This window comes from Leguminivora glycinivorella, chromosome 3 (assembly GCF_023078275.1).
Source record: "Leguminivora glycinivorella isolate SPB_JAAS2020 chromosome 3, LegGlyc_1.1, whole genome shotgun sequence".
In the NCBI taxonomy this organism is placed as follows: domain Eukaryota; kingdom Metazoa; phylum Arthropoda; class Insecta; order Lepidoptera; family Tortricidae; genus Leguminivora; species Leguminivora glycinivorella.
Window position 1 is genome coordinate 9,821,970 of NC_062973.1, and position 27,607 is coordinate 9,849,576.

Consider the following 27,607-nt stretch of genomic DNA (forward strand, 5'->3'; position numbering starts at 1 on the left):
TGGTTCAACTATAGAATCCTTTCACTTGCTCGTTTTTCAATTCCACACTCGGCGTTAAAATACAACTTTGCCCCCTTGTATAACAAATAACTATTATTTAAGTTAAAAACAAATGTATGTAAAAGTTATGTTTTTACCTCGTATACGGATTAATAATATTAAGGTTTAAATCAAATTATGCTTCTGTTTTAACGTATTCACTTAAGTACTCTATAATATATTTCATAATATTTTTATGAAACCGAATTAATTTTTTTCATTATAATAAAATTAAGCTTTAAATCTACTATCATTGTATACTTTCCGCTCCATTCATGACGGAACCAGGCAATGAAGGTAAAATTGAAAGAGTCTCATTTATTTCTTCTAATTATCCATTTTTGTGAGTGTCCCTTTACTGCATTAAAACTTTTTTCTTTTTGTTAATACAGTTCTTAATTTTACTAATTATTTATTGAGCACATTTACCTTTGAAATGTAGATTATTCTGCCATACATTGAAGTGTTGTAAGTATTATGATAGAAAACGGTAATGACGCATATAAATCCATTGAAGTATGTTTGTTGAAGTTGAGTACCTAAATCATTGTAAGTTGTAAGGTATCGTACCTATAGAAAAGAGTAAGTAGCGTTGCGTAGAAACCATTTGAAAAAGTGTGTAGACATGCTGAACTATCATTCCCTTGGTGCCGAACACAAGAGGCTTCCTACCTCTCCTTGCTTTTTCACCGGTGAATCAAGGCGGTGATATAATTGTTTTCAAATTCTTAGCGATGTAATGCAAAGACTAAATCATAGGTATATAAAGGTAGGATACTATGAAATGAACTCTGTCATACCTTGTTTCAACGGTGAAGAAAAATCGCAAAAGTAAATAAGAAAACACAAATTCAAAAAACTACTTTCTTAATCAGGGATATTTTGAGTTAGTTCACCTCATTCGTTTTATATTTTACTCCTAAACATAAAACACATACACGTCTCTTATTATAAGTGTATCACATGGATCCTATCTATAAATTTATTTTGGATAGTTGTGCCGATGACGCAATGTTTTCTCTTTCGTATGTTTGTGCCCGCCCTCCCGCCGCGGACCCTGCATGACTTACCACTATTCTAGGGGATTGTAAGTATTCGGTAGACCTGATTTAGACGGCGTGCGAACTCGCATGCGATTTTAGTTACATTGCGGGCTGTTGAGGTTACATACAAGGCAGCCCAGCCATCAAATACCGCAATGTAATAAAACTCGTATACGAGTTCTCGTACCTTTTAAATGGGCCCGTAGTCTCGCATGTTGGTTGGCTTGTACTCGTTGTTTCCTCACACCCTACCTTTTCTTATGGTTGCATCTACCCTGCTCAGCCGAAGTGACAATCAATTGCCGCTAAGTGGGAATCGAAACGGAGTCTGGCTCACTCACACCACTATATAAAAGCGATAGGAAGAGAAACGATTGTGACTTTGGCTAATAGGTACACTGAAGCTATCTTTGATTAATAACTACATTTTATTTGTAACGCAACGATAAGGTAAATGGTTTTAACTAATAGGGGTACACTGATAGCGACATGTTTCTTTGATTAATAACTCGGTCCCCAGTGTAAACATTTTATTTGTAACGCAACGATAAGGTAAATGGTATTGTAATGTTTCATTTGAGTATATTACACAATTAACAGCTAATACTTACGTATTATGTATTGCCTAGCGAACTGTTGTAAGTATAAACTAACTAATAATAGGTTTATTTTAGGTCTATATTGCTAAAACATGTCGAACATAAAATATGGCATAACTATTTTTTGCATTGATTCTAATAGTACGTAGGTACTACTGAATTTTCATTATACTTAATGGTTATTCTATATTTGCTCATTTTGCGTAATAATTATTATGCTAACTAACAAAACTAATTCCATTAATTAACCGAAATGATATTTATAATGATGTTTATTATAATACGTTTTACGTATCAGTGCCTATTCGAACATTCTCTAATTCTTAACATGATTTTGTATTTAAAATTAGTCTGTTAGTCATTTGAATTATCAGCGTCATGTCGTCGTTTATATTTTTAAACTTTGTGGTAAATTATTATTAAAAAACTTAAAATATATGTACAAATGATAGTAAAATTAAAAAATTAATATTTTTACTTACCGTAGATCAATAAATGAGCATTTCTTTTTTTTTGCCACTTTTATGAAGTGTGATATTTTTGAAAAAAAAATATGCTATTTCTACTCAAAATTACTAGCTTTTTCAATCCTAGTAGTTAAAAAAATTGTCCCATACGATTTTTTCTTATTTTGTTACCATTTTCCGTACATGTTGTATGGGGTAACAAAAGAGGAAAGTAACAAAAATGAAAATTCTGGGACACCTTGTCTCCCAGTGAGATTGAAAGTACTCGTGATTCTAAGTACAATTGACCTAAGATTCCCTAAAACAATTAAAAAAAATATATTGGCAAAAAAAAAGAAATGCTCAAGTACACCTTCTTCAAATTCTCATAAACTTGTAAATACAACAGGAAAAAGAGGACGGGCCACTATGCAAGTTCTACGAAGTAATCCTGGACCTCGGTAACAACAATCAGTTCCTCAACGAGCTCAACACGGCTAAAGACATGACGCTGTTCGCGCCCTCCAATGAAGCGTGGAACGAGCCTAGCGTGCAGAACATTGTCAGGTATGAACTATTACTTGACTTTACTAAGTATACAACGTGATTCTTGAGACAACAATGACTAGTTCCTCATTGAGCTCAACACGGCTAAAAACATTAGCACGAGACTAATATGCAGAACATCGTCAGGTATGAACTTACGTTTTGAAGTATAACATTAATCCTGTAGACAAGAATAACTATTTTTAAAGTCACTCACGTCACCGGTCGAACACGATAAAATATCACCTTTTTTATGGATCAATGATGGATCGGAAATAAACGAAATTTATTTTATTTATTATTTTTTCCACCGTTTCGGCCAGGTTGCACTGGTCATGGTCACGCACGGAAGACTGATGTCCCAGCACAGTGTCAATGAAGATGTGAACAATTGACACGTTACGGTGAAATCACAATATAAAACAAGAAAGATAAAAGTTAATGCGTCAGCGTAATTAATGAGTGCCTGAAAATATTCAATTTTCAAATGCATGAGAACATGAGATGTGGCTTACACAAATCCCCGTTTCATCCCAATAAATCTAATGAAACCTCGGGAAAAATCTCGCGAACCATGAAGGAAAAGAATTGGGAAAGTGTAATTGAAAGGTTACAATGCCGGAGATGCATATCCCATCTCCGATTACGTCCGTGGGATCTGAAGGGTGTCTGATAAAAAGTCTTAAGAACAAATTAAAAGGAATCATATAAAGTCAGCAAATTAGAAAGGAATTTAAAATATGCTATGCCGCGCGGACCTAGCGATGGAAATTTAGAGAGTAAATTTAGCTTTTTTGTAAATTATCTAAAAGTATTTTGCAATAGTATGACATAATTTCTTGTTTTTTCTTTCTATAGAAGCAAATATTGTAGGTATCTTTTAATTTTCTGAACCAATTACCAAGACTATTTTATTGAAATTCGAGTGATTTCAGGAACCACCAGAAACTCAAGGAGATCCTGAATCTACATCTAGTGCGGGAAAGACTGGCCATGGACACTATAATACACAACAACATGAATCAGGTAATATTATTGCTTAAGTTCCTCTTGTTTTGCGGTATTTTGGCGTAAACTTTTATTGTAGTACGTTTACAGACACAATATTTTTTTACAGAGGCAGAGGGATTAGGGTTTTTCACTTTTGTTTTTGAGGTATTTCTTTTAGGCAATCTAAACATTTAGAAAAATATAGGTGTGCAAAATGCACATCACATCTTTTACGACAAAATTAAAGCCAATGTCGTAAAAACGCATTTTGCACCATTACATTTTTCTATTTTTTTAGTATGAGTATAGTTAGGTATGTTGGTAAGATTCACAAAAAGAACTGATAACCAAACCGTGGTAATTAGTGTTACCCTATCTCATACAATTTTCATATACCTAACTTTTTTAATGTTATAATAGTCATAGGCCACCAGTGGGCCTTGTCGTTTTTTCTTTCGTGTATCATATCTATTTCAGTTTATAAGTTTATAGGTACATTAATTAAACATTTTAATTCTCAACCATTATTTACCTTGTATTGGTCGAAGCTATTGGTGCATGTTCTATTCGGTAGGGATGTAGTAGAGTTTAATAAATGAAACACATGTTGACTCTCCAAGGCATCAATATGTAATGTCGATTAGAATACAGATAGAATAAGCTGATCATTATGAGTAATACAGTTTCCATATATAAAGCATCTAGCCTACTTAATCTAATTAGGTATGCTTACACATCACACCTTCCCCCTATTTTTTTTTTTTTTTTTTTTTTTTTTTTTAGAAAAGAAAAAAAAATATTACACAAAAAAAATCATGTTTAACAAACTTTCAAATTAACCTACAATAAAAATACAGGTCAATCACTTTTATGTGTTATTGTATAATACGACACGCTCATAATTATGGTGAGGTGATTACTCTCTTAGGTTACGATAACAATAATATAATGAAATGTGACGCACACCTGGTGCACCGATGAGTCAATGATTATGACTAACTTATTACTAGCATAACTCGTTACATAAAATAAGGAATAGTTCTATTTTTATGGATTACATTTTGTTTATTTCCTATAGAAACTTTTACATTAACATCCATGTCTTCAATAACAGAGTATGGACCTAAATACACTGGGTCCATTTTTTCACGTCCTTCTTTTTTCACTAATAATAAATCGCCTATTTTATACTTAATTGGATTACATGTTTTATCATATCTTTCTTTTCTTAACTGCTTTGACATAATTAAATTATTTCTGGCGTCTTCTTGAGCCTTTTGCAATCTATACCTTAAAGCTATCGGATAATCATCGAAGTTATACACAGGATCTATATTATTATTAGTTATATTAGTTGGTAAATTACAAAGTTTTCCGAATACTAATTCGAAGGGAGTATACTTAGTTTCAGAATGCATAGTCGTGTTATAACTGAAGCACCAGAATTGAAGCCAGTTGCTCCATTCGTGAGCCTGGTTATCCGTCTGGATTCTGAGGAAAGCTCCCAGGGCCTTATGAGAGTTCTCCAAAGAACCGAGACTCTCATGGTGATATGCCGTGGATTGTATCTGATTTATTTTTAACAAGCAAATAATAATTTTTTCTGGCAAGGTCGCCATGTATTGGTCGAAGCTATTGGTGCATGTTCTATTCGGTAGGGATGTAGTAGAGTTTAATAAATGAAACACATGTTGACTCTCCAAGGCATCAATATGTAATGTCGATTAGAATACAGATAGAATAAGCTGATCATTATGAGTAATACAGTTTCCATATATAAAGCATCTAGCCTACTTAATCTAATTAGGTATGCTTACACATCACACCTCCACTGAAATATTTTTTCCTATATGAACGCTTTACCCTAAATTACGCAACCGAACAATCTATTATTACGTGCCCTAATCCCGATTGTCTCGGAAAAGGGCAGTTACTTTAGTAACAGGATAATGTATAAAAGAATAAAAATAGAACGCAACAATAATATCACAGAAAGCAAGGGATTGCAATCTGGTCCGGCAGATCCGGTTATCCAGGCGGATACGACACTTTTTAAAAGCCACTGGATCCGGACAGGGTCCGATTAGCTACATAAATATACCTAAACGCATTATGATATGGGTTTTAGATGACGTCATGATAACGAATGGAAAGAACTAGTTTAACACAACAAAAAACAAACGATATCGTCTGATTTAAGATGATTCTTGTGGTAATATTATTTAACAAATGGTTGCATATCAAATGTTGTTTTCATAGTGAGAGTTTTAATGTTACACTTTTAAGTAATACGTTTTTCTATTTTGTTTCAACATTCAAATATACATATCTTTTATTTCTCATATAACGCAAAAAGCTAGAAAAATATGAAAGCCGGTTTTGGTTTAGGCGGATCCGTCTGGATTACGGACGAAATCCGCCCGGATCAGGCCAGATAGTCAGTCCGGTGTGCAATCTCTAAGTTTATTATTAATATTAATCTCATGTGTTATATTTCATTGTGGTTCTGCTGCGCGGACACAGCTCCCAGGAACTGTACGTGTAACGAATAACATTTTAATATTGTCGGAACAAAAAACAGTTATTCCAACGCTTTTGTGTACTATCGTTTCCCTTTGATGCTCTGTCAATGTTAGAGACAGCATGTTCTAAGAAAAGAAAATCAGAATCGTTTAATAAGAAAAATAATTAGATGAAAATATGCGTTGATTTTTTTGTTTATTATTTGTTATTAAATTGCTCACTGGAATTAAATTAGATGCATGAGATGAATGGTCGTTTGTTCAATGTACGTAGATGTTTTATTTGTATGCCACTTTTTGTGCCAATTTAAAGTCAAGAGTCCAATTTCGAAAGGCTGTTCCCCTGATTGTGCAATGTAGGTATGGCATTGACAGCGTTTTTGTGTATCCCTGAGACAACTCAACACAAAATACCTATAAGAAATCAAGCCTATAGCAGTTAACCTAATAGACTCCTTGAGAAACATAGTGGCGCTATTTACAGTGGACTTGAAGTCTCCGATAGCCACAAGGCAGCCGCATTACAACTAATTTTACTCTATCAGATTAAACTTAGAAAAAAAAACAAAAAAAAATGATGGCAGCACTATTTGTGCTACTCCTCGTAAGTTTACCTAGCGGATACAAAATAAAGCACTGTTCAAGAACGAATAAGATCGTATAATAACACTATGATTCTCAAGGAACCCAGTAAATTAGTTGGTGATTGTTGGCCCCTTACCGAGCCAAGTTTGTACGACGACTCGTGTGTAAGGGTTTCCCCAAACTTCACAACGAGGAGTCCGATTCCGCGTCAATAGATTTGGGGAGACTCTAAGACATATCCATGTTCCAGATCTACCAAGCCCCGACAGCGATGCACCGCAAGTACCTGTACTTCAACGTGATCACGCACAACAACAACCAGACACTAACCGTGGAGGGGGGCGGAGTCAACGCCACGGTGACCTTACCCAACATCGCGGCCACAAATGGCTTCGTTCACATCATTGACAGAGTTCTGGGCGTCCCTTATACTACTATATTTGAGAAGCTGAAGACTGATCCTATGCTGAAGTAAGACATACATATTTATTACACGTTTAACACGTTTTACGTTTTTCATCAACCGTTTTTTTTTACAGTTCGACATAAAATTGTGAAAATAAAGGGACGCAAGTTTTTACCTACTTAAATAGGGACCTTTGTGTCAGATTTTTGGTGTACTTAATAAAATGCTTAACTTTATGGGAATTTTTGAGGTCTAGCTACAATTATAACCAAAAATTATGCGAATGAGTGGCTCAACAAGTTTTATAATGGGTTTTCTAGACAACATAGCAACAAGAAACTATTTAACTTTGTCTTCATTTCCCGCAGCATCACATACAACCTCGGCAAACGGGAGATGTTCAACACGCAACTGAACGACATGGAACACCGGTACACGTACTTCGTGCCTCGCGACCACGCCTGGCTCAAGTTCCAAGTCCGACACCCTTCGGCATTCAAAGCGCTGTTTAAAATGGACTTTGGGTATTACGTAAGTCCCACATTCATTAATTTAGTTGTTGTTTTATCACATAAAATAAAATATTTTATATTTATTTCATTTCATTTATTTATTTAAATCAAGCAACATGGCTCATACATTAGTGACAAAATACGCAATAAAATAACTATACCATTTAAAAATTAAAATTAACATCAAATAATAACACACATTAACAATAAAGCATTAATTAAATCATGGGAAACATGTCAAAAATTATGAAAAACGAGTAATAATAAAATAAAATAAAAAGAAGATGCAATAAAATAAAATATCAGAAGCTACTGGCAATGTCAAAATTAGGTTACATGTCCCTCATAAATTAATTATATAAGCATAATGATTTCAATAAAAAATAAAATTATAATTATATATATTATTCACACAATAAATAATTATTTGATTTATTTTATATAAATCGTTATTATTTGATTAGCTTTAATAGCTTAAAATTCCCCATTATGCCCGCTGCGTTTCACCGCAACTGCAATGGAGACATGTTGGACGGTGTTGAACCAGATACGACCCAAAACGAGGACAAATTGTGTCCATGAAGCCGTTGCAGCGGATTCACATTAAAAGTTCCTCACAAAACATAACGTAATACAAACTTTCGCACTCCGGGCTTAAAATGAAAATCGATTCTCACCGAGTTAACTCTAATAACAGACGTCTCATTTAGCTTTGATTCAGAATTCATGTCTCCATATTGACCGGTAACGAACGTGCTTCATACTGAATTTCTGATATTACATTGCGAAAGCGCGCTAACGATGACCGAACACATTCAGATAGTCCGAATGGCTTCAGTAGCGTCCGTTTTCCGACATTCACGCGTCGGCTAAACCTAAACTATCGATAAATTTGGCGAGTCCCTAGACCATACATTTTATGACTTTAATAAGAAAGGGTATGGACATGCCGACCCCGAATGCAAATTGTCGTGGTGAACGACTTAACATTCCTGTATTTCCATTTTGGACATTCCGAAAATGCGGAGGCATATTTACGCCTAAGGCAACGCGAGGGTTTAGTTTAATGTAGTTTCCTTGTCCCGGAGTCCCGGACACACGCATAAGTATATTCACAAGGAATTTAACGGAGACTATAGGAAATCTAGGGTAAAATATTTATGACGATGTGGGTCTTAGAATTTAGTAACTTGTTTGTCCATATTTAGATTTGTAATTTAGTATAGGTACTTAATGTGTGATACTATACTGCACGACCACGGATGACCACAACCCATGTCAAAACTCCGACCTATGCGGGTGTTTTTGTAAAAAGTTAAGTACAAAAAAGTACATTTATTTCGTGAATTTGTACCGCAACAGAAATTAAAAAAATCATTAAATATAGTGTGGTCGTGACAGGGAGTACCTACCTAGCACGACCACGGTCCCTATGTCAAAACTCCGAAACCATAAGGGTACATTTTTTTTAAAGTAAGTACAAAAACTACATTTTTTTTCGTGAATTTGTACCGCAACAGAAATAATAAAATCATCTGTGGTCGTGCTGTATACCATCACACTACTTATTCTCGTAGTTTCTGTGTATGGTTCCTTGGTAAGCATATGACTCCCGGCCAAAAATAAGTCTATTAAGATAGCCCATATTAATATAACACTGATTGTTTCACAGACGAAACAAATTCTGGAGAGGCACGTGATCCGCGCGAGCCGTTCTTACACCATTTCTGACCTGAAGCTTCACGCCAACGAGACGCACCCTTTCGTGATGCCGACCAGCCGCGACCCACTGCGGCTGCGTGTCAAGGAGTCTGACAAAAGTGAGTAAACTCAACAGCAAACACATATCAGGTATTCGTTCGTGATGGCTTTGTTATTGATATTTTACTCGGCATCAAAAAACTGTGCTAAGTTCAAAGTCACCTCAATTCAGAAAGGCCCGGTGTTTTTTCTCTTTTAGTACCTATGGAACAATATTTTAGTTTTTAGTTCATATATATTGTACATATACATACATACAATCACGCCTGTATCCAAGCCAAGGTGTAGAAAAAGCACATGAGCTAGCTCAAGTTTCAGTGCCCCTCTTGGCAAAAAGGGGTTGAAAAAAAAACGAAATTGTGACATTGCAGTGACAGGTTGCCAGCCTCTCGTCTACGCCATAATTTAACCCATATCCCACAGTCAACTTATACGACACCCACGGGAAGAAAGAGGGTGGTGAAATTCTTAACCCGTCACTACACGGGCATATATTGTGTGACTACTTAAATAAAAACGTAAACAAAAAATGTTGTACAAAATATTTCGATTTGCTCCTCTTTAAAAGTGCAACCATATTTCCGTGGCCTTTAGGTACCTACACACGTCTTCATCGTTACGCCGTAAAAGTTCAACTGATTGAAATCGTGTCCACAGACTACTACGTGGAATGGAACGGGCACTGGATCCACGTGTTCCGGCCGGACGTCGAGTGCACGAACGGCATCATCCACGTGATCGACGAGCCCTTCCTCTTGGAGAGCGACGTGCGAGCCACCGGTGACGCTGCGCCGCTTGCGCGCGCCGCGGCGATCATACTGATCTCGATATTTATTACAATCCTTCAGTAATCTATTGAGGTAATTTAATTTTTGACAGCTCGTGACAAAGCAATTATTTTAAAGATTTCCACTGCCATTTTCAGAAGAAAAATAACAGACGTTAGAAAGGCCGAGAAAAGTCCAGAGAGCCTATTGCGAACACTGAAATTCGAATTATTCAGATGACAAGCAAAACTCATTAATTACCTTCACATGGAAGTCATAGTGAACCATTTTGAAGTCGACTTTCATTTAAATATTTTTTGTAATTAGTGAATTTTGCGTGCCACCTGACGATTTCTAATTAATCTTTACCTAATTGGAGTAATTTATTGTTGTTTGCGGTAAGTTCTATAATTAAAAAAGTCAAGTTAGTAACTTTTTACATAGCGTTAAATGGTCACCATGTCACTAGCTGTTCATTATATAATTCGATATGATTTCAATTTAACCTTCCGGAGTGGGACAAAAAAAATATGATTGCACAGTCAAGTACATAAATATGGGTACATTTTTCCATCATATTGCAACGAATTAAGGTGAAGAAATTTACACATATTTATGAACTCTACTGTAACTTGAAACTTTATGTAGATCACTCGTATCTATTGGTCGATTAGATATAGTTTGTGGGCATTCAATAGTTATTTGTTTTACAAGGGGCAAAGTAGTTTTAACCGCACGTAATATTGATACAAAATACTATATAACCGCGAGCGTAGCGTGTGGTTCAAAAATTGTAATTTAAAATTTCAAGAAATTGAAATTGAAATTGAACAAAATATAACTAAAAACATCAAATTAAATCAAATCTATCAATTTATTCAATATTTATGATTCAAAATCATCATTCATAGGTAAATTCTACCAGCCAGTTTAAGACATCAAGTTAAAATTTGTATGAAATTACTTTGCACTCTTGTGGATAAAATGCAATTTTGCTATCTGTTTTCGAATAGCAAAGTAAGCCTTTAACAATAAGTGTGGTGGAAAAAAAGTAAAACATGTTATTTATAGGAAGGGACAGTATTACTTGACAAGCAATCGCTACGCACTCCGTTGGGTGTACAGAGTAGTAAGTATACTAGTAGGTACAAGTACGTACATTTTCAAAATCGCATTAGATTTGTTTGGTTGCCAAATTTAAAGCTGTAATATTTACAGCTTATTTCAACAAGTTGAACTTGTTGTATGCTTTATTTTAATTGTTTTGGTTTCAACTTCAGTGAGATATTAATTTTAATATAAGAGTTTGTACATTATGGTATCTCAGATGTGTGGTAGTTATTGGTATACTTATAGTTACGAGATTTAGAAACTTAGTTACCTTAGGTTTGACTGTATATTTTTGAAATTGTGTACGATATGGAGGGTACTGTGCATTAAAATATATTTTAACTGCCACATTAAAGCAATTAACACAGTCATATTTGATTTTGGATAAATTTACTATGTATGTTTGTAATTAAATGATTTTTGAATAAAATAAATAACAAGAAATGACCAACATAAAATGACAATTTCACGTGTATAAGTAACAAAGTCTTAATTATATTGAGAGCAAGTTCTTTATATCTCACTATTAAAACGAATAAAATGATTTACTTTATTTGAGAGTTTGGTCCATCGTGCCTTCTTTGGAAATTAAATATTTATTTACTTAAATCTATCTCCTAGAGCAAATATTATTTACTCTTAGCGTCTTCATAGACTACATTCCAAGTTGTTATCTGAAAAATCTATTTAGTGTATTTAAATATTACATTTTCAAAATCGCATTAGATTTGTTTGGTTGCCAAATTTAAAGCTGTAATATTTACAGCTTATTTCAACAAGTTGAACTTGTTGTATGCTTTATTTTAATTGTTTTGGTTTCAACTTTAGTGAGATATTAATTTTAATATAAGAGTTTGTACATTATGGTATCTCAGATGTGTGGTAGTTATTGGTATACTTATAGTTACGAGATTTAGAAACTTAGTTACCTTAGGTTTGACTGTATATTTTTGAAATTGTGTACGATATGGAGGGTACTGTGCATTAAAATATATTTTAACTGCCACATTAAAGCAATTAACACAGTCATATTTGATTTTGGATAAATTTACTATGTATGTTTGTAATTAAATGATTTTTGAATAAAATAAATAACAAGAAATGACCAACATAAAATGACAATTTCACGTGTATAAGTAACAAAGTCTTAATTATATTGAGAGCAAGTTCTTTATATCTCACTATTAAAACGAATACAATGATTTACTTTATTTGAGAGTTTGGTCCATCGTGCCTTCTTTGGAAATTAAATATTTATTTATTTAAATCTATCTCCTAGAGCAAATATTATTTACTCTTAGCACCTTCATAGACTACATTCCAAGTTGTTATCTGAAAAATCTATTTAGTGTATTTAAATATTACTAACAAATTTATTAATGTTATCATTCCATGACAAAAATATTATCGTCGCCTTTTCGTTCTGTCAATAATTTGAAACTTTTAAAAGTTTGGAACTTGTTCAAATTTGTAGTAGTAAAATAATGCTTAAATAAAAGACAATTTTCGTTGAATCCGGGAATATTTAAAAACATTTAATGGATATGGGTGTGTCCAATATTTATTAAATTGCTAATATTATATTAAATAAGAAGTAAAATTCTAGGTAGTTATTATTGAAAGTAATGGGTGTGCTTACAGTACGGTGCGATTGTGAATCTTTATTTTCTATAAGCAGGTGTAAATAATTTGTGTAAGTTTAATTATAGTCCATTATAATTATCGTACTCTAATTTATTAGCTATTACTTGAATGCGACTGAAAATAAAAACATTATCACACCTAATGCTAATGAATGGTATCAAATACTTTACTGTAAAAATGTTGCTATTTGCTTTATTGAGTTTCGTATTTATTTAAAATAAATATCTTTCTTTAGTTCGACCGATGGTATATTTCCTGGGAAATGCGATTTTATTTCTTATTCTTACATATAAATGCATTAATAAGTTATAAGATATATTCGTTGTTTCAAAGAAGCAAAAGGCAACATTTATTAGAGAATAAAATCTTTAGGTAGAAGATAACATTGGTATAGGGTACCTACAGTATTTGTATTTGTTGGTTTTTGCCGTTTATATCTAACATACTGATAAAAACATAATCTCTCGCTTTATAGGGTTTATATAATATACAAATAGGTAAGTTTTTAAGCCAAAGCTTAATGCTATTTCAACCGGTTCCAGTTTGTATGAATTGAATAAGATTTTACTGTTAACTACAATAAACTATCAAATGTAGTCATTATCATAAGTCGTAGTATTACCTTTTGAACTATATACCTGTATACAGCGGATTTTTAAAATGGTAGTTAAACGTTATGGGACGTAAATACCCCAGACAATATACTGTGACCAAATATTGTACCAAATATTTGGTGAGCGGCGGCACAGGATTCCATCGGAGGCGTGTCGTATTTGGAATATGTCAAATTAGGAGGTGACGAGTAATGTACGTGTTGAATTAATAAAGAATTTACCTACAAATAACAATTGCATTTATTTTATAAGGTACAGCGGAGCAAATCTCGACTGGGGGACAATCGTAACTAATCCATTTTTTCCATTATTACCTACACTATGATGTTGAGTTCTACATGTATCCACTGAACACGCCTATAACCGGTGGAGATTTGCCCCCCAGTCGAGATTTGACCCGCTGTACCTTATGTCTTTTTCATAATTACCTGTAGGGTTAGAACATGATTAGCATGAGAGTATGTCGCTGCGGATAGATACCCTCTTTTCTATTATATTAATGATAATGACATAAGGACGGGTAGTGTATCTCGCAGTGGTATACACTTGATATACTCTCGCGCCATCATGATGTGCTAACCATACTGTCTATTTTTCAACTTTGTCAACTTACCCTCTGTACGGGAGGCGCAGCACAGAATACATAATAGTACAAGTACAAGGCTCACTCTGATGTTGACAAAATGCCGCCATTCTAAATTCTTACCTACATTAACAAACGGACCGCTCGCAAGCAGCCGACATTGACTTCTATTGCGCCGCGCGAAGGTCGTCACCACTGAATGGGCCGCGAACTCGTGGCCGCCGGCATGTACTTCTAACATGGCGTTAGAATCGCGGAGTGAGCCGCCCCTGGGCGCAGTGAGGGCCGGTACAAACGAAGCTAGTTTTTTTGAGGAAAGCAAAACAAGCTAGCACTAGTAACGTATCCAGTATTTTTATCTTCGTGTTTACAAAACTTGTTATATTTTCCAGGCTAGTACACATGAAGTAGTGAATAAACCTTTACTACCGTCATCGTCATCGTGTTTCACGGAAACACAATATTTCGGTTTTTCTCAATATGAAAAGTACTGAGGTTGACTGAAGTAACATAACAAATAAGAACGTTTCCGAGAAATACAATGGAAAAGTTGTTATATAGTTCTGAAGCCATGATTGATTTATATATCTTTCCGTTCTATTATTTTTGGTACTATCTAATAATGGGTAATGACTTTGAAAGATTTGATGAACAGTATCAGTAATTCAATAATAATAGGTAGGTACAGTCAGCAACCAGGCTGTAAATAACTAAATACAGACAAAGTGCCAACTATATATATATAAACACCTCAATATACAAGCAATAAAATACAGTTCAGTATACATATTATTATTATTTGGAAATTTGGCTGTATTCATAGCTTTGTTGCTGACTGTACAGAAACTCACGTTTGGTATTCCATAAACACTATAAACAGGTAGGCAGAGCCCATTACACTTATAGTGAGGTTGAACGAACCGAAATTGTAATATTGTTATGACAGGCTTCTAAAAATAGATAAGATGAGACACCCACGGGAGGAAAAGGGTGGTTACATTACTAACCTGTTACCACACAGGTAAAAGTTCAATAACTTAAAAATAAAGAATACCCGCTTATTTATTATTACAAGCACGAATTATTTGCCCTTCTCAAGTGGAGCATACGTAAAGGTAAGTAATGGAGGATGGTAGGTAGACAGGCGATGCTTAATCCGCAAGGCCGCGACGACGGACCGGGGCTCTTATTGTAATCCCTTGATGGATAGGAATCAAGCTGCGTGTTTCTCTCGTGTGATTTGCGGGCTTTTAGGTCGAAGATCAAGGATTAATTTATATGTTTACTTAATGTACCTCTACTAAGCTTTACATAATAACCAGAGATCGGATTTTTGTGCATCATCTCATACTAAAAGTCATTAAAATGACGTAAGTCACTAAGAACGTCGCAAATCCGTCCGATCTCTGATAATAACTCAAAATAATGAAAGAAAAGTACCGGTCGATACCTTTGTTAGACATGTTAATTTGATCTTTGTGTAAGAACTCTCAAATTAGATATAAAACTTCAAAATAGACTGCAAAATTCGAACAAAAATTCCCAGGAGAATAGAGAAAGTTCAACTAGTTGACAGTAACGCTGCTCCCGTCAACGCAGCCTAGCAATACCCCGTAGGTAGCAATACAATAAGTAGGTAGGTATAGGTACAATTTACTTACGTTAGCGCTACTAGCCTAGCGGTAAGAGCGTGCGACTTTCAATCCGGAGGTCGCGGGTTCGAACCCCGGCTCGTACCAATGAGCTTTGCGGAAATTAGAAAGAATTTATAATAAGTAAGTTACCTAATAGTATTAAGTCACAGGAAACATCTCAATTATTTTATAAAAGCATCAAGTCACTTTTACAACAAAAATGCTTTTAAATATTTTGTGGACGAATTCTTTACCGACATTTTTGATTAATTAATTTTGTGTATAATGTAGTGAATAATTGTCATTTTTAGTACCTATCTAAATTTGAAATAAGCAATGAATGTAATTCTTATTACAATAAGCATGTTAAGAAAGTATGTAAGTTGCTATACCCTACCGAGTGCATGTTGTGACCTAATCTATAAAAAAAACAATTATAAACACATGTGTATGCAATAAATGATATGAATATGAATTATGTGCGAAATGTTATTCGATATTTGCAAGTCGGCTTTCCGGTGAAGGAAAACATCGTAAGGGAACCGGAATAACTAAATCCCCACATGGCCTCGTTACCCTTCGGGTTGGCAGGTCAGATAGCAGTCGCTTTCGTAAAAACTAATGTCTACGCCAAATATTGGGATCAGTTGTCAAAGCGGACCCCAAGCTCCAATGAGCTGTGGCGAATGCCGGGATAACGCAAGGAGAATGATGATATAATTTACCTACTCATTCAAATTCAATAAATCCGCCAACTTATCCAACGAAATGGCTAACTAAGCTTTTAAACGTGCAAGTGTTCAATAAAAGCGTCGATCCACTAATTGAAACACGTAGCCTTCGGACTAATTTAGACGGGACGAGATCTCATATGCGAGTTTTGACGACCGGCACAACGCGCAACGACCGGTCTGTCCTCGCGAGTAATGCTCCCTGTCCAGGACCGCGGCTCAGTTAGGTACTACTGGGTTTAAATCCCGGTAAGGGAATTTATTTTTGCGATGAGCATAGATATTTGTTCCTGAGTTCATGGATGTTTTCTATATAAATATATACCCACATAAATTGGTATTTGAACTCAGTCAAATTGTGTAAGAATGTATATTTATAGTTGCATAAGTTTAAGCATCTGATCGGCCAGCGAAAAAAGAATGTAACCTCAATAGTCCGCAATAGATACAATGTGTCTCAAATCGCATGCGAGTTCGCACGCCAGCTAAATGAGCCTTTACCTACCGACAGTGCGGGATGTGCGGTTTGTTGCCGCTCATTCCGAGCCCCAAATATGTTACCTTCCACGCTAACAAGATAATAATATATATATCCTGATTACAAGGTTATTTTAAGGACGAAACTTAGCGTTCGTACAATCTCAGTAGGTATGATCGGTTCTTATTTAGAATCGATCCAATAGAACCAATCAATCGGTTCTTGCCCAAATATTACAAACACACATTTGTCAACCTCGTCCCCTTTATTCTCACATTCACTTACATTTTAACATAAGTTCGCCTTTTTACTGTTCTTCACTGTAATTACTGTGATTTTTGTTTTTGTGCAATAAAGAGTTTACTACTACCACTACTTCTACAACCTAGTTGTTTGAAAGTAGCGCTTTGTTTACATCTAAACCGGCCTTAGAGCCCAGCAAATAGGTAACAAAAAACATCATTCAAACACCTTGTATTCATACAATTTTGAGTAAGTATATGTATGTCAGCATCGTAAGTAGAGCACATTTCACTCAGCACCAATAAATCAATCGTACCTTATGATTTACATACGAGATACTTTTAAGTTAATATCCCCAAGGAAAAGCTGACTGGGTTAGAGCCCAGTGGAATGTTAATCGCGACGTGAATGTTACAACGTTCTTAGAAGCCAACACATTTAAGCCCGTTCTGAGTAGGGTTAGTCAACTTATTTTCAACCCTCATTTGAACCAAGATAAATTTATATAAATGAAGATTGCGCCCTCAATATTTCAACCTGTTCCTCCCGAACTATGAAGTTTTGTATGTTTGTGTGCCATCCTTTTTCACGAATTATTTATGTTCTTATCCAAGTTGTGTTTCTCTCATAAACAACTCGTATTTTCCTTGTGAATAGACAAGTATTGTATTCGCACTTACGTATAGACGTATGGAAAATTGAACGACAACAATAGTGAATTTACGATAAACTCGCTGCTGGCAAATCACAGAGTTTGTAAGAGTATTCTTATTATCTAAGTTTACAGAGGAGCGAGAAACGGAATTTTATTTCCGTTCGTTTCGTGGCCCTTGTTGGACGATTTTCCCGTGGAAGATAACTGTGTGGCCGATTTTTAATATCGGCAGTGAAACAGTGCAGTCTACCGCAAGAGAGTCAGTCTAGCGTGCGGTGAATCTCAGTTGAATCGGGTGAGTAGATAACTAAGCAGAGCTGTATCTATTGGAAATCCGATTTCAAAGTTGCAACGTACAGTTTCAGATATCAAGATCTTAATAAAATATTTCACTGTTAAGTACCTATAGAAAATGATAAAGCAATTTAGGTCTAAACCTACATATATAATAAGTACATGTATTTACCCAAATTAATTTAAATTTGATAAAACATAATTTTTAAGAAAAAAAAAACCGTCGCCTTTCGGGTTCTGGTGAAAGCTACTTGCGAATGTTGGATTATGTAGAAATGTGTAAGTATTTTTTAAAACTGCTTTTAATGCTTTAATTATTAGATGGAAACACAAATGAATATACGTATAACGTTAAGGTTTGAGGAGTTTCCTCAATTCCTCATGAATCCGATTATATTATAAGAAATCGAAGCTTGACAAACTTTGACTTCAAAACATATGCTTAACAAACATAACTAAATAAATGTCACTGTTCTGAACTTAAATGCATGCTTTTCTTACAAAAATACCAAAGTCACTATGAGTGTGCCGTTCAGGTTTGAGGAGTTTGGTTCTGGCCATCATCAGCAGTTCCACTGCACCAAATGTCACTGTTCTGGACGAAAGTGCATGCTGTTCTTATAAAAATACCAAAGTCACTATAAGTATGCCGTTCAGATTTGAGGAGTTCGGTTCTGACCATCATCAGAAATTCCACTGCACCAAATGTCACTGTTCTGGATGAAAGTGCATGCTGTTCTTATAAAAATGGCAAAGTCACTATAAGCGTGCCGTTCAGATTTGAGGAGTTTGGTTCTGGCCATCATCAGCAGTTCCACTGCACCAAATGTCACTGTTCTGAACGAAAGTGCATGATGTTCTTATAAAAATACCAAAGTCACTATAAGCGTGCCGTTCAGATTTGAGGAGTTCGGTTCTGACCATCATCAGAAATTCCACTGCACCAAATGTCACTGTTCTGGACGAAAGTGCATGCTGTTCTTATAAAAATGGCAAAGTCACTATAAGCGTGCCGTTCAGATTTGAGGAGTTTGGTTCTGGCCATCATCAGCAGTTCCACTGCACCAAATGTCACTGTTCTGGACGAAAGTGCATGCTGTTCTTATAAAAATACCAAAGTCACTATAAGCGTGCCGTTCAGATTTGAGGAGTTCGGTTCTGACCATCATCAGAAATTCCACTGCACCAAATGTCACTGTTCTGTACGAAAGTGCATGCTGTTCGTATAAAAATACCCAAGTCACTATAAGCGTGCCGTTCAGATTTGAAGAGTTCCGTTCTGGCCATCATCAGCAGTTCCACTGCACCAAATGTCACTGTTCCGTACCTAAATGCATGCTGTTCCTTTATTAACACAAAAATCACCATATGTATGCCTTTCAGATTTGAGGAGTTCCCTCGATTTCTCCAGGATCCCATCATCAGAACTGGGTTCTGAGAAAAATGGGACCAATCTGTATGTATATACATTCAATCAAAAAAAAATTTTTCAAAATCGGTCCAGGAACGACGGAGATATCGAGGAACAAACATAAAAAATAAAAAAAAAAAACATACAGACGACTTGATAACCGTCCTTCTTGAGATATGAGGCGACGGTTAAAAAGCAAAAATTTTAACTGAGTTGACGTTTTATTTTTATTTTTTCTCCGCTACCAAAATATTAGCTAGAAAAGTTGCTTTAGGTACCCGTCTATATTTATGTAAAAAAATAAATTAAAATTAAAACTGTTTATTTCAAAATGTAATTATTTCAAATGTTTAAACCTAGTAATAATCTTTAATATCTAAGATTGTAGTAACTAGGACAACAGCAGAGGAATATAGCCCCTGTTCTTATATCTTAATGTTTATTATTAATATTATTATATACGTACTATATCATTGCTTGTTCATCATCATCAATATTATTTAGCATTTCTTTTCTTATAATATGTCTTATTTTAATGTACTTAATACTTTATTAGGAAAGCTGTTTAGAGTAGTTGGTAGGTATGAAGTCCAGACTCTGTTGCCATATTCATTATACGTTTTTGGGACTCTGAAGTGAGGTTCGTCGGGCAAGCGCCGGAGGTTGGTCGGTCTATCTATTGTATCTATCCAGCTTTCCTAATTCGTCTTTATATTCGAAAATCACAGCCAGTTTAACTTTATTAAATATACTTAATACTCTACAATGTTGAAATAGTTTTTCATAGTTGTGCTTATATTTATGTTTTATTTTTAGTGGAACTATAATTTTCAGTATTCTTATTTGTAAGTTATAAATTCTGTGCAGATAGGTATTAAATGTACGTCCGTAACTAGATACCCGTAATTGATTATAATATGGAGTCGGCAAGGGCCATATATAAAAAAAACCGGCCAAGAGCGTGTCGGGCCACGCTCAGTGTAGGGTTCCGTAGTTTTTCGTATTTTTCTCTAAAACTACTGAACCTATCAAGTTCAAAACAATTTTCCTAGAAAGTCTTTATAAAGTTCTACTTTTGTGATTTTTTTCATATTTTTTAAACATATGGTTCAAAAGTTAGAGGGGGGGGGACGCACTTTTTTTTCCTTTAGGAGCGATTATTTCCGAAAATATTAATATTATCAAAAAACGATCTTAGTAAACCCTTATTCATTTTTAAATACCTATCCAACAATATATCACACGTTGGGGTTGGAATGAAAAAAAATATCAGCCCCCACTTTACATGTAGGGGGGGTACCCTAATAAAACATTTTTTTCCATTTTTTATTTTTGCACTTTGTTGGCGTGACTGATATACATATTGGTACCAAATTTCAGCTTTCTAGTGCTTACGGTTACAGAGATTATCCGCGGACGGACGGACGGACGGACGGACAGACAGACATGGCGAAACTATAAGGGTTCCTAGTTGACTACGGAACCCTAACAAACGGAGAAAGTATGTATATACATTTACATAAGAACTAGGTATTATGTTTCAACAAAAAATATTGTTCTGTAAGGGCCACTTGCACCAACAAAAATGGAGAGTTGGACCCACCATTTTGTATGGAATTTGACAGTTGACAGCCCACTAACCCTGAATGGTTGGTGCAAGTGGGCCTAAGTAGTGTAATTGCGAGCGGCAGCGCAGAACTTAAAACATAACACTGTTCTCACGCAAAATAAATGTGCATAGCATATTAAGTATCTAATAGTATTTTATGCAACAGGCGTTTAAAGGAGGTCAAAAAAGACGAGTGGCGTGGGTAACAATTTGAGGCGAAGCCGAAAATTGTTATTGAGACGTCACGAGTATTTTTTGACTCAGTTAAACACCGTTGCATACAATACTTTTTCTACGACCATGCACATAGTTTTTAATAGTTTTCTTGAATAACTTTCGTGAAATTCACACTGCTTCCTGTATTTTGACGCAAAGGTTTGCCCTGTCAGCTCGGCTGCCCAAAGCCTTTCCGCGCACTCGCGCAGTGTCGTTATAAGGCGTTGCCATGGTTACAGAGCCAAACAATGCGTTTTCAGTTTTTTCGATACTGCGCGCATGCGCGGAAAGCCGGTGGACGCTGGCTTTGGGGAATAGACCTTTATGTAGGGTTTTAAAGATCTATGCACGGCCCTGTAAATGGCGAATAACAGTTCGGGAGTAGAAAAAATATTAAAGAATATAATAGAAACTTGAATAGCAGGCTATCAAACACTTTATAATAGGTTTTAAACGGAACTCAGATGCTTTATTGGCTGAAAATCATTAAAGTTTTACGTTGATTAACTGCTTTACTAGCACATAACGTTTTATCACAAGAGCCGTCTATTATTTAATATCGCTAGCAGCCTCGCAAAGAAAATACGAGGGTCTCGAAATATTAAAGGCTGCGTAGGTACAGTACCTTTCTTCCCATATCGTTTATAAAATAAATGCAAGCTGTTACGGCTTGCTCCTAGGTGGAGCAAAATAAAAGTTTTTACAGACTCGATTTATCTTCGCGCCTCAAGTGGAAGTGGTCCACGAAAATAACTCCTCGGCAGCGGATTGCCCATTTTTTCAAAAGGAATGCTATCAATCTTCTGATCACATAACAAACTGTCACAAAATGTATAGAACTCTTAATAATCTTAGTTAAATAGAAAGTTTTCGGGCAAAGCTGTTGTTGTAAAAGATGTTTCTACTTTTGCGTGTATCTACAACTTACTTCTTTTAGACATTGTTAGCAGAATAGTCAATTGGTCCCTTAGTTGTATAATTGTATTGGGTATTTTTAATACTAAGGTTAAATGAGAAATATGAACAAACTGGAGACTTTACTTGATGACACCGTTAGTGCGTTTTCGATGTCGGAAGGATTTCAAAGGCAAAAATCAAAGGTGGCGGCTTAAATGTATATGGGATAAATGTGGTATTGAGTTAGGTATTCATTCAACCAAACGGACTAATCGTGAAAGTAATAGTAATAAAGCGGCTTTGTCAGTTTATTCATATAAAGACACAAGTAAATCTCGCCTTAATTAGTAACCGACAGTGTGACATTTTACTAAACACACTCACAATTTAACTCTATCAACAATGTATTAATCAAATAACTAGAAGAAAAGATAGAAATGCCTGGATTTTTTTCTGTTACCTACTCTATCCAAAATTAGTACTTCTGTGCCTAAATAATTTAATAAGAAGAATGGCAGAAGTAGTAAGAGAACAATAAAATTATTGTTCTCTGATGCCAAATACTAAATTTATCTTAGTCTGCACAGAAGATAAGCTCCCGTCTGAGCTTCTCCTTTAATTCCGTTAAAATTGAAATCCTTTGTTACCTACGTCCTATTTAGTTTCAGAACAACAATCATTGTCGAAGTACCTAATTAGCTTCAGCCAATCTCAAATTAAAATCTGGACTATTTAACAATGAATGGGATGAGTAATAATTGGAATGATTACTCATAGCATCTTTAAATATACATTTTATGATATCGCGACCGAAAATATGGAATAAGGTTATAAAAGCACCTAAATACTGACAAGTATACACCAGATAGACTAGGTCGATTTGAATTTAAAAATAACGCAAAATTAAATAGAGGCCTGCATTACTATTTTACGTTTTCGTATCTATTTAATTTGGAGACATATCTGCCCAATTGTAACCTTCCATTTTCCTTTCAAATCTGATGAATGAATGAATGAATGAAGACGATAAGATTGCCACCATCTATCCAGTGTATGGTATGCTGAAGAGACCAGAAAAAAAGTTGAATCTGCATTGGAACTTGGAAAATGTATATGTAATGCAAGCATTACTGTCTCTATACACACTTTGAAAATGATGCAAGAATGTAATTCAAAAAGATCCCAGATACACATGAAAATCCCAGTAGAAAATACAGCTGTATGTACATAATTATAATACTGATATCGTATCACAATATCATGTAGGTACAGTCAGCTGCAGAGAAAAGGAGACCCCCTGCCATAAAAATTTATATGCAAGGGGGTCTACTTTTCTCTGCAGCTGACTGTACAGGATAAGTAAACGACATCATTCAAATATCAGCGTGCGTAGCCGATTGCACAAACGCTCACGAAACGAAACGCTCGTAGCTATCTATCTCTATCGCTCTTGCGTATTGGCGCGACAGAGCCAGACTACCTTTCTCGGCGTTTCGTTTTCGTTTCGCGTCGTAGAAATGCCATTCGGCTACGGGGCCTGTATTCGTTCGATTTGACTTGCTCGTAAGTCTAAGTACTTTGTTCAAATCACACGTTCATATTTTACGACCGATTCAGGGATATTTATCTGGTTTCTTTTTAACTTAACTCGAACAAGTTAGGTACGTACAACTTTTAATGGCCGAACTTTCTCTGGAATAGTTTTTCGACAGTGTGAACGGACATTATTAGCGAAACGATGTCCGTCTGTCCATCCATTCGTAGAAAAGAGACGTAAGCTCATAATGTATTAATATGCAGTTCATTTTACATTCTCGGGTTTTTATACCTATTATGATACAAATTAAATGAACAGTATTCTTATATAACTATGTAAATATGTTTATGTAAATAAAGATCCCATAATATAATAAATAGTAAAATATAAATTCATGATAAGATTCATTATAAGACTACTTTCCACTTTCCTCCGGTGGATGTCGTAGAAACCGACTGGGGGATATGGGTTTAATTGTGGTGTGTGCGATGGACTTGCAAGCTGTCACTGCATTGTCATAATTTCGTTTTTTTCTACCCCTTCATTGCTAAGCGTGGCACTGAAACTTTCATGTACTCTGCCTACGGCTATTAAGGAATACAGTCGTCAGTTTAAGGAAGTATGTACTTTAATAGCGATAGGATTTTTTTTTCATAGTGTTCATAGTTTTATTAACATACTAGCTTTTGCCCGCAGCTTCGATCGCGTTAGAAAGAGACAAAAAGTAGCTTATGTCACTCTCCATCCCTTCAACTATCTCCACTTAAAAAATTACGTCAATTCGTCGCTCTGTTTTGCCGTGTAAGACGGACAAACAAACAGATACACACACTTCCCCATTTATAATATTAGTATGGATTGAAAACGGATTGTTAAACGCCAACGTTTCATCGTACAAATTGGGTTGCACCAACTGTGGCCACGGATGATTTACGTCCGAGTTGAAATGTCAAATATGGTAATAGTTATTTGTTATACAAGGGGGCAAAGTTGTATTTTAACGCCGAGTGTGGAATTGAAAAACGAGCAAGCGAAAGGATTCTATAGTTGAACCACGAGCGAAGCGAGTGGTTCGAGAATAGAATCCTGAACTTGCGAGTTTTTTAACACACGAGAAGTAAAATACATTTGCACCCGAGTGTAACACAAAACTTTTCCCCTCACTATAGCGAGGAAACTACAACGCAAAAAATGCGTTTATCACTGCTTCCAGTAGTTCCACAGGACGTGGTAAATCATCTTTATTACTAGATTCACCTACTTTTATCAATTTTAAAGCAGTTAATTTGACTTTATTCAAGGTCAAATTAGTTTACCCACTATTGGATAAAATGCGTTTTTACCCGCTGGTATTAAAGGACAAAACACGTGTTTCCGAGCTAGTGAGGGGAAAAAGTTACTTAATAAAGTGTATGTGTACAAGGCGAGAGTTTATAATAATATTGTCTTCGTTTACCGCGATAGTTACACTAACTTTTTGCCTCATAAAATGAAAAGAGGATTAGGAATTTCTCAGAAACTCGTTCTCAGAAACCACGAACGCTTGTGTTTGAAAGACTGAAACTTTGGAATGTGCTATAAATTCCCTGTAAGCCATATATTTTTTGTTAAATGTGTTATCGTTTTATAAAGTTCGCAACCTATATAACAAGTCGGCACAAAACTTATCCACCACATATTTTTAAATTAAAAGATAAATAAAAAAAAATCATACTTCCCGCAGGACTCGAACCGATGACCTATTGCATTGCCGGGGCTAATTTCATCATAGCAATTGCACCGGCAATGCAATATATTTAGGTCCAAGTCCTGCCGGTGTGAATTTTTCAAATTTTCCCTTAAATAATTTAAAAATAAATCAGTACAACATACAAAAAAGTGAGCACTCACTTTAGGCAGCTAACAATAGGAACCGTAAGGCAAACTCATCATTCCGCAAATACGCAAAAAGAGGATTCAATCAAAACCTCCTTACACAGAAATACGGCTAGGCTAAGTGTACGTGAAAGAATTGAATTCCTTCGATTTAAATAAGAACCGTCTCTATTGAAAATCACAGCAAAATCTTAAGGGTAAAGAATAAGATAAATCGTCGAGAAAATGAATGGAAGACGGATTTGCAATTTAAATTCTAAGCTAAAAGAACGATCGATATAATCAGAGATTCCATCTTTTAATATTGCTTAATTTATGAAAATGTAATAGTGGATACCTTCTTATTTAAGATGACAATTGTGAGTGGGATGCTTTTATAACTCCTAATAAGTTGCGACATTATTCGCAGAGCCGCGGCATGACTGGAAATTATTAAAACTCGCTCAAGAATTCATAATTTTGTTACGAAATTCTAGGCGTTTTCCTAACACGTGTAATAAGTTAAATTGCCTTATAAAAGTAATAAGCAAGTGTACCTGTATAAAGATGTAGTTGTTCTTGGAATCTTACGTCTGCAAGGTTCTAAGAATAAATTAAATAATTTCATACATGACGTTTATTTCGGGTTAAATGTATTTATGTAGGTTCCCACGAGTACATAAATAACGTTGAAAAATCAAGAAAACAATACTTTTTTTTTTTTAATTATGACCAAGATGATAATTTATGTATGAGGATGATTGCTGACTTTAAGCTTTAAGTGAATGAATCATTAATATATTCATTATGAGCAGAGATCGGATTTTTGTGCGTCATCTCATACTAAAAGTCATTAAAATGACGTAAGTCACTAAGAATGTCGCAAATCCGTCCGATCTCTGATTATGAGTGAACGTATACGTAAAAATAAAAAATATCAAGTCGTTAAGAAAGTTAGTCGTACGTTACGATAACGTTAGTAGTATGAGTACGTTAAGGCATTGATTAAACAGTAATTTATTAAAATTATATTTCTTTTAAAACATAGGCCAATTTACATTAATAAGGATCTCCTAGTAGCTATTATCAATAATAATTATAATAAAGATACATGAAGAAATTTAAGTAAATATTAAGTTATGAGCTTAAAAATAATGACAAAAGTTGAGATCGTATGATGGTATACATACCGTAAAGTTTCGTATTTTCGCTTGGGGTTTGACACTTTTTCTAAAAAATCACTCAAGTTTGGAGACATTTTAGTCCGTTCTGGCAAAAAACTACATTAAGTACTCTGAACCTTCAGTATAGTCCTCAAAAGGTTCAAATTTCATTGGTTAACTTGGTAATAAACGGGCTTAAGGGTGTTAGGCGAAGATTGGGTGTATTTCCCTAAAATCGCCTATGGCATGCTTTATCGCTTAGAACAAACTTTTCTGTGACTCAAACACGTTAAGTCGTATATCCTTAGAGTAGGATAAAATAATTTTAAAAAATGAACTTTAGTCACACATAACTAAGTTCATTTTTTAAAAAATGGGCTGTAGGCGAAGTTCGGCGTCGATTTGACGTTATTTCATACATTTTCTGTGAAGATGCTAGGAAGACCAACTGGTCAAGTAAAGGGGAGTAATGGTTTTTAAGTCAAATATGTTGATTATTATCTCTAATCATATCTCTTTCCGTTTATTATTTCATAATTGAGATCAAATCTACCTTTGGTTTTGATGTCAAAAATAGGTAATATTATTCAACAAATTAATGTGTCACAACGAATTTGACCAAGGGTAGGCGAAATTTGGCAATAAGATGGACGAAAACTACCTTCACTAACGTTTTATTCTATTGTAAATTCTATACGTAAGCTAGCCATTAAATTAT

General features: G+C 35.0%; 1 protein-coding gene across 6 annotated transcripts in view; it reads left to right on the forward strand.

Moving 5' to 3' along the window:
• The window catches only part of LOC125224747 (fasciclin-1), a 112,512-nt gene extending 101,577 nt beyond the window's left edge, over positions 1 to 10,935 (forward strand). The window contains exons 8-16 of one of the 6 annotated variants that reach the window (XM_048128190.1): positions 328 to 336; positions 1,121 to 1,126; positions 2,537 to 2,694; positions 3,609 to 3,699; positions 6,187 to 6,198; positions 7,021 to 7,241; positions 7,545 to 7,707; positions 9,361 to 9,508; positions 10,107 to 10,935. In XM_048128190.1, coding sequence (XP_047984147.1) covers positions 328 to 336; positions 1,121 to 1,126; positions 2,537 to 2,694; positions 3,609 to 3,699; positions 6,187 to 6,198; positions 7,021 to 7,241; positions 7,545 to 7,707; positions 9,361 to 9,508; positions 10,107 to 10,300 — 1,002 coding nt within the window. In that variant the 3' untranslated portion in view covers positions 10,301 to 10,935. The remainder of the gene's footprint in view (positions 1 to 327; positions 337 to 1,120; positions 1,127 to 2,536; positions 2,695 to 3,608; positions 3,700 to 6,186; positions 6,199 to 7,020; positions 7,242 to 7,544; positions 7,708 to 9,360; positions 9,509 to 10,106) is intronic. The other 5 variants (XM_048128193.1, XM_048128191.1, XM_048128192.1 and 2 more) reach the window with 5 other exon arrangements.
• The last annotated feature ends 16,672 nt before the right edge of the window (positions 10,936 to 27,607 follow it).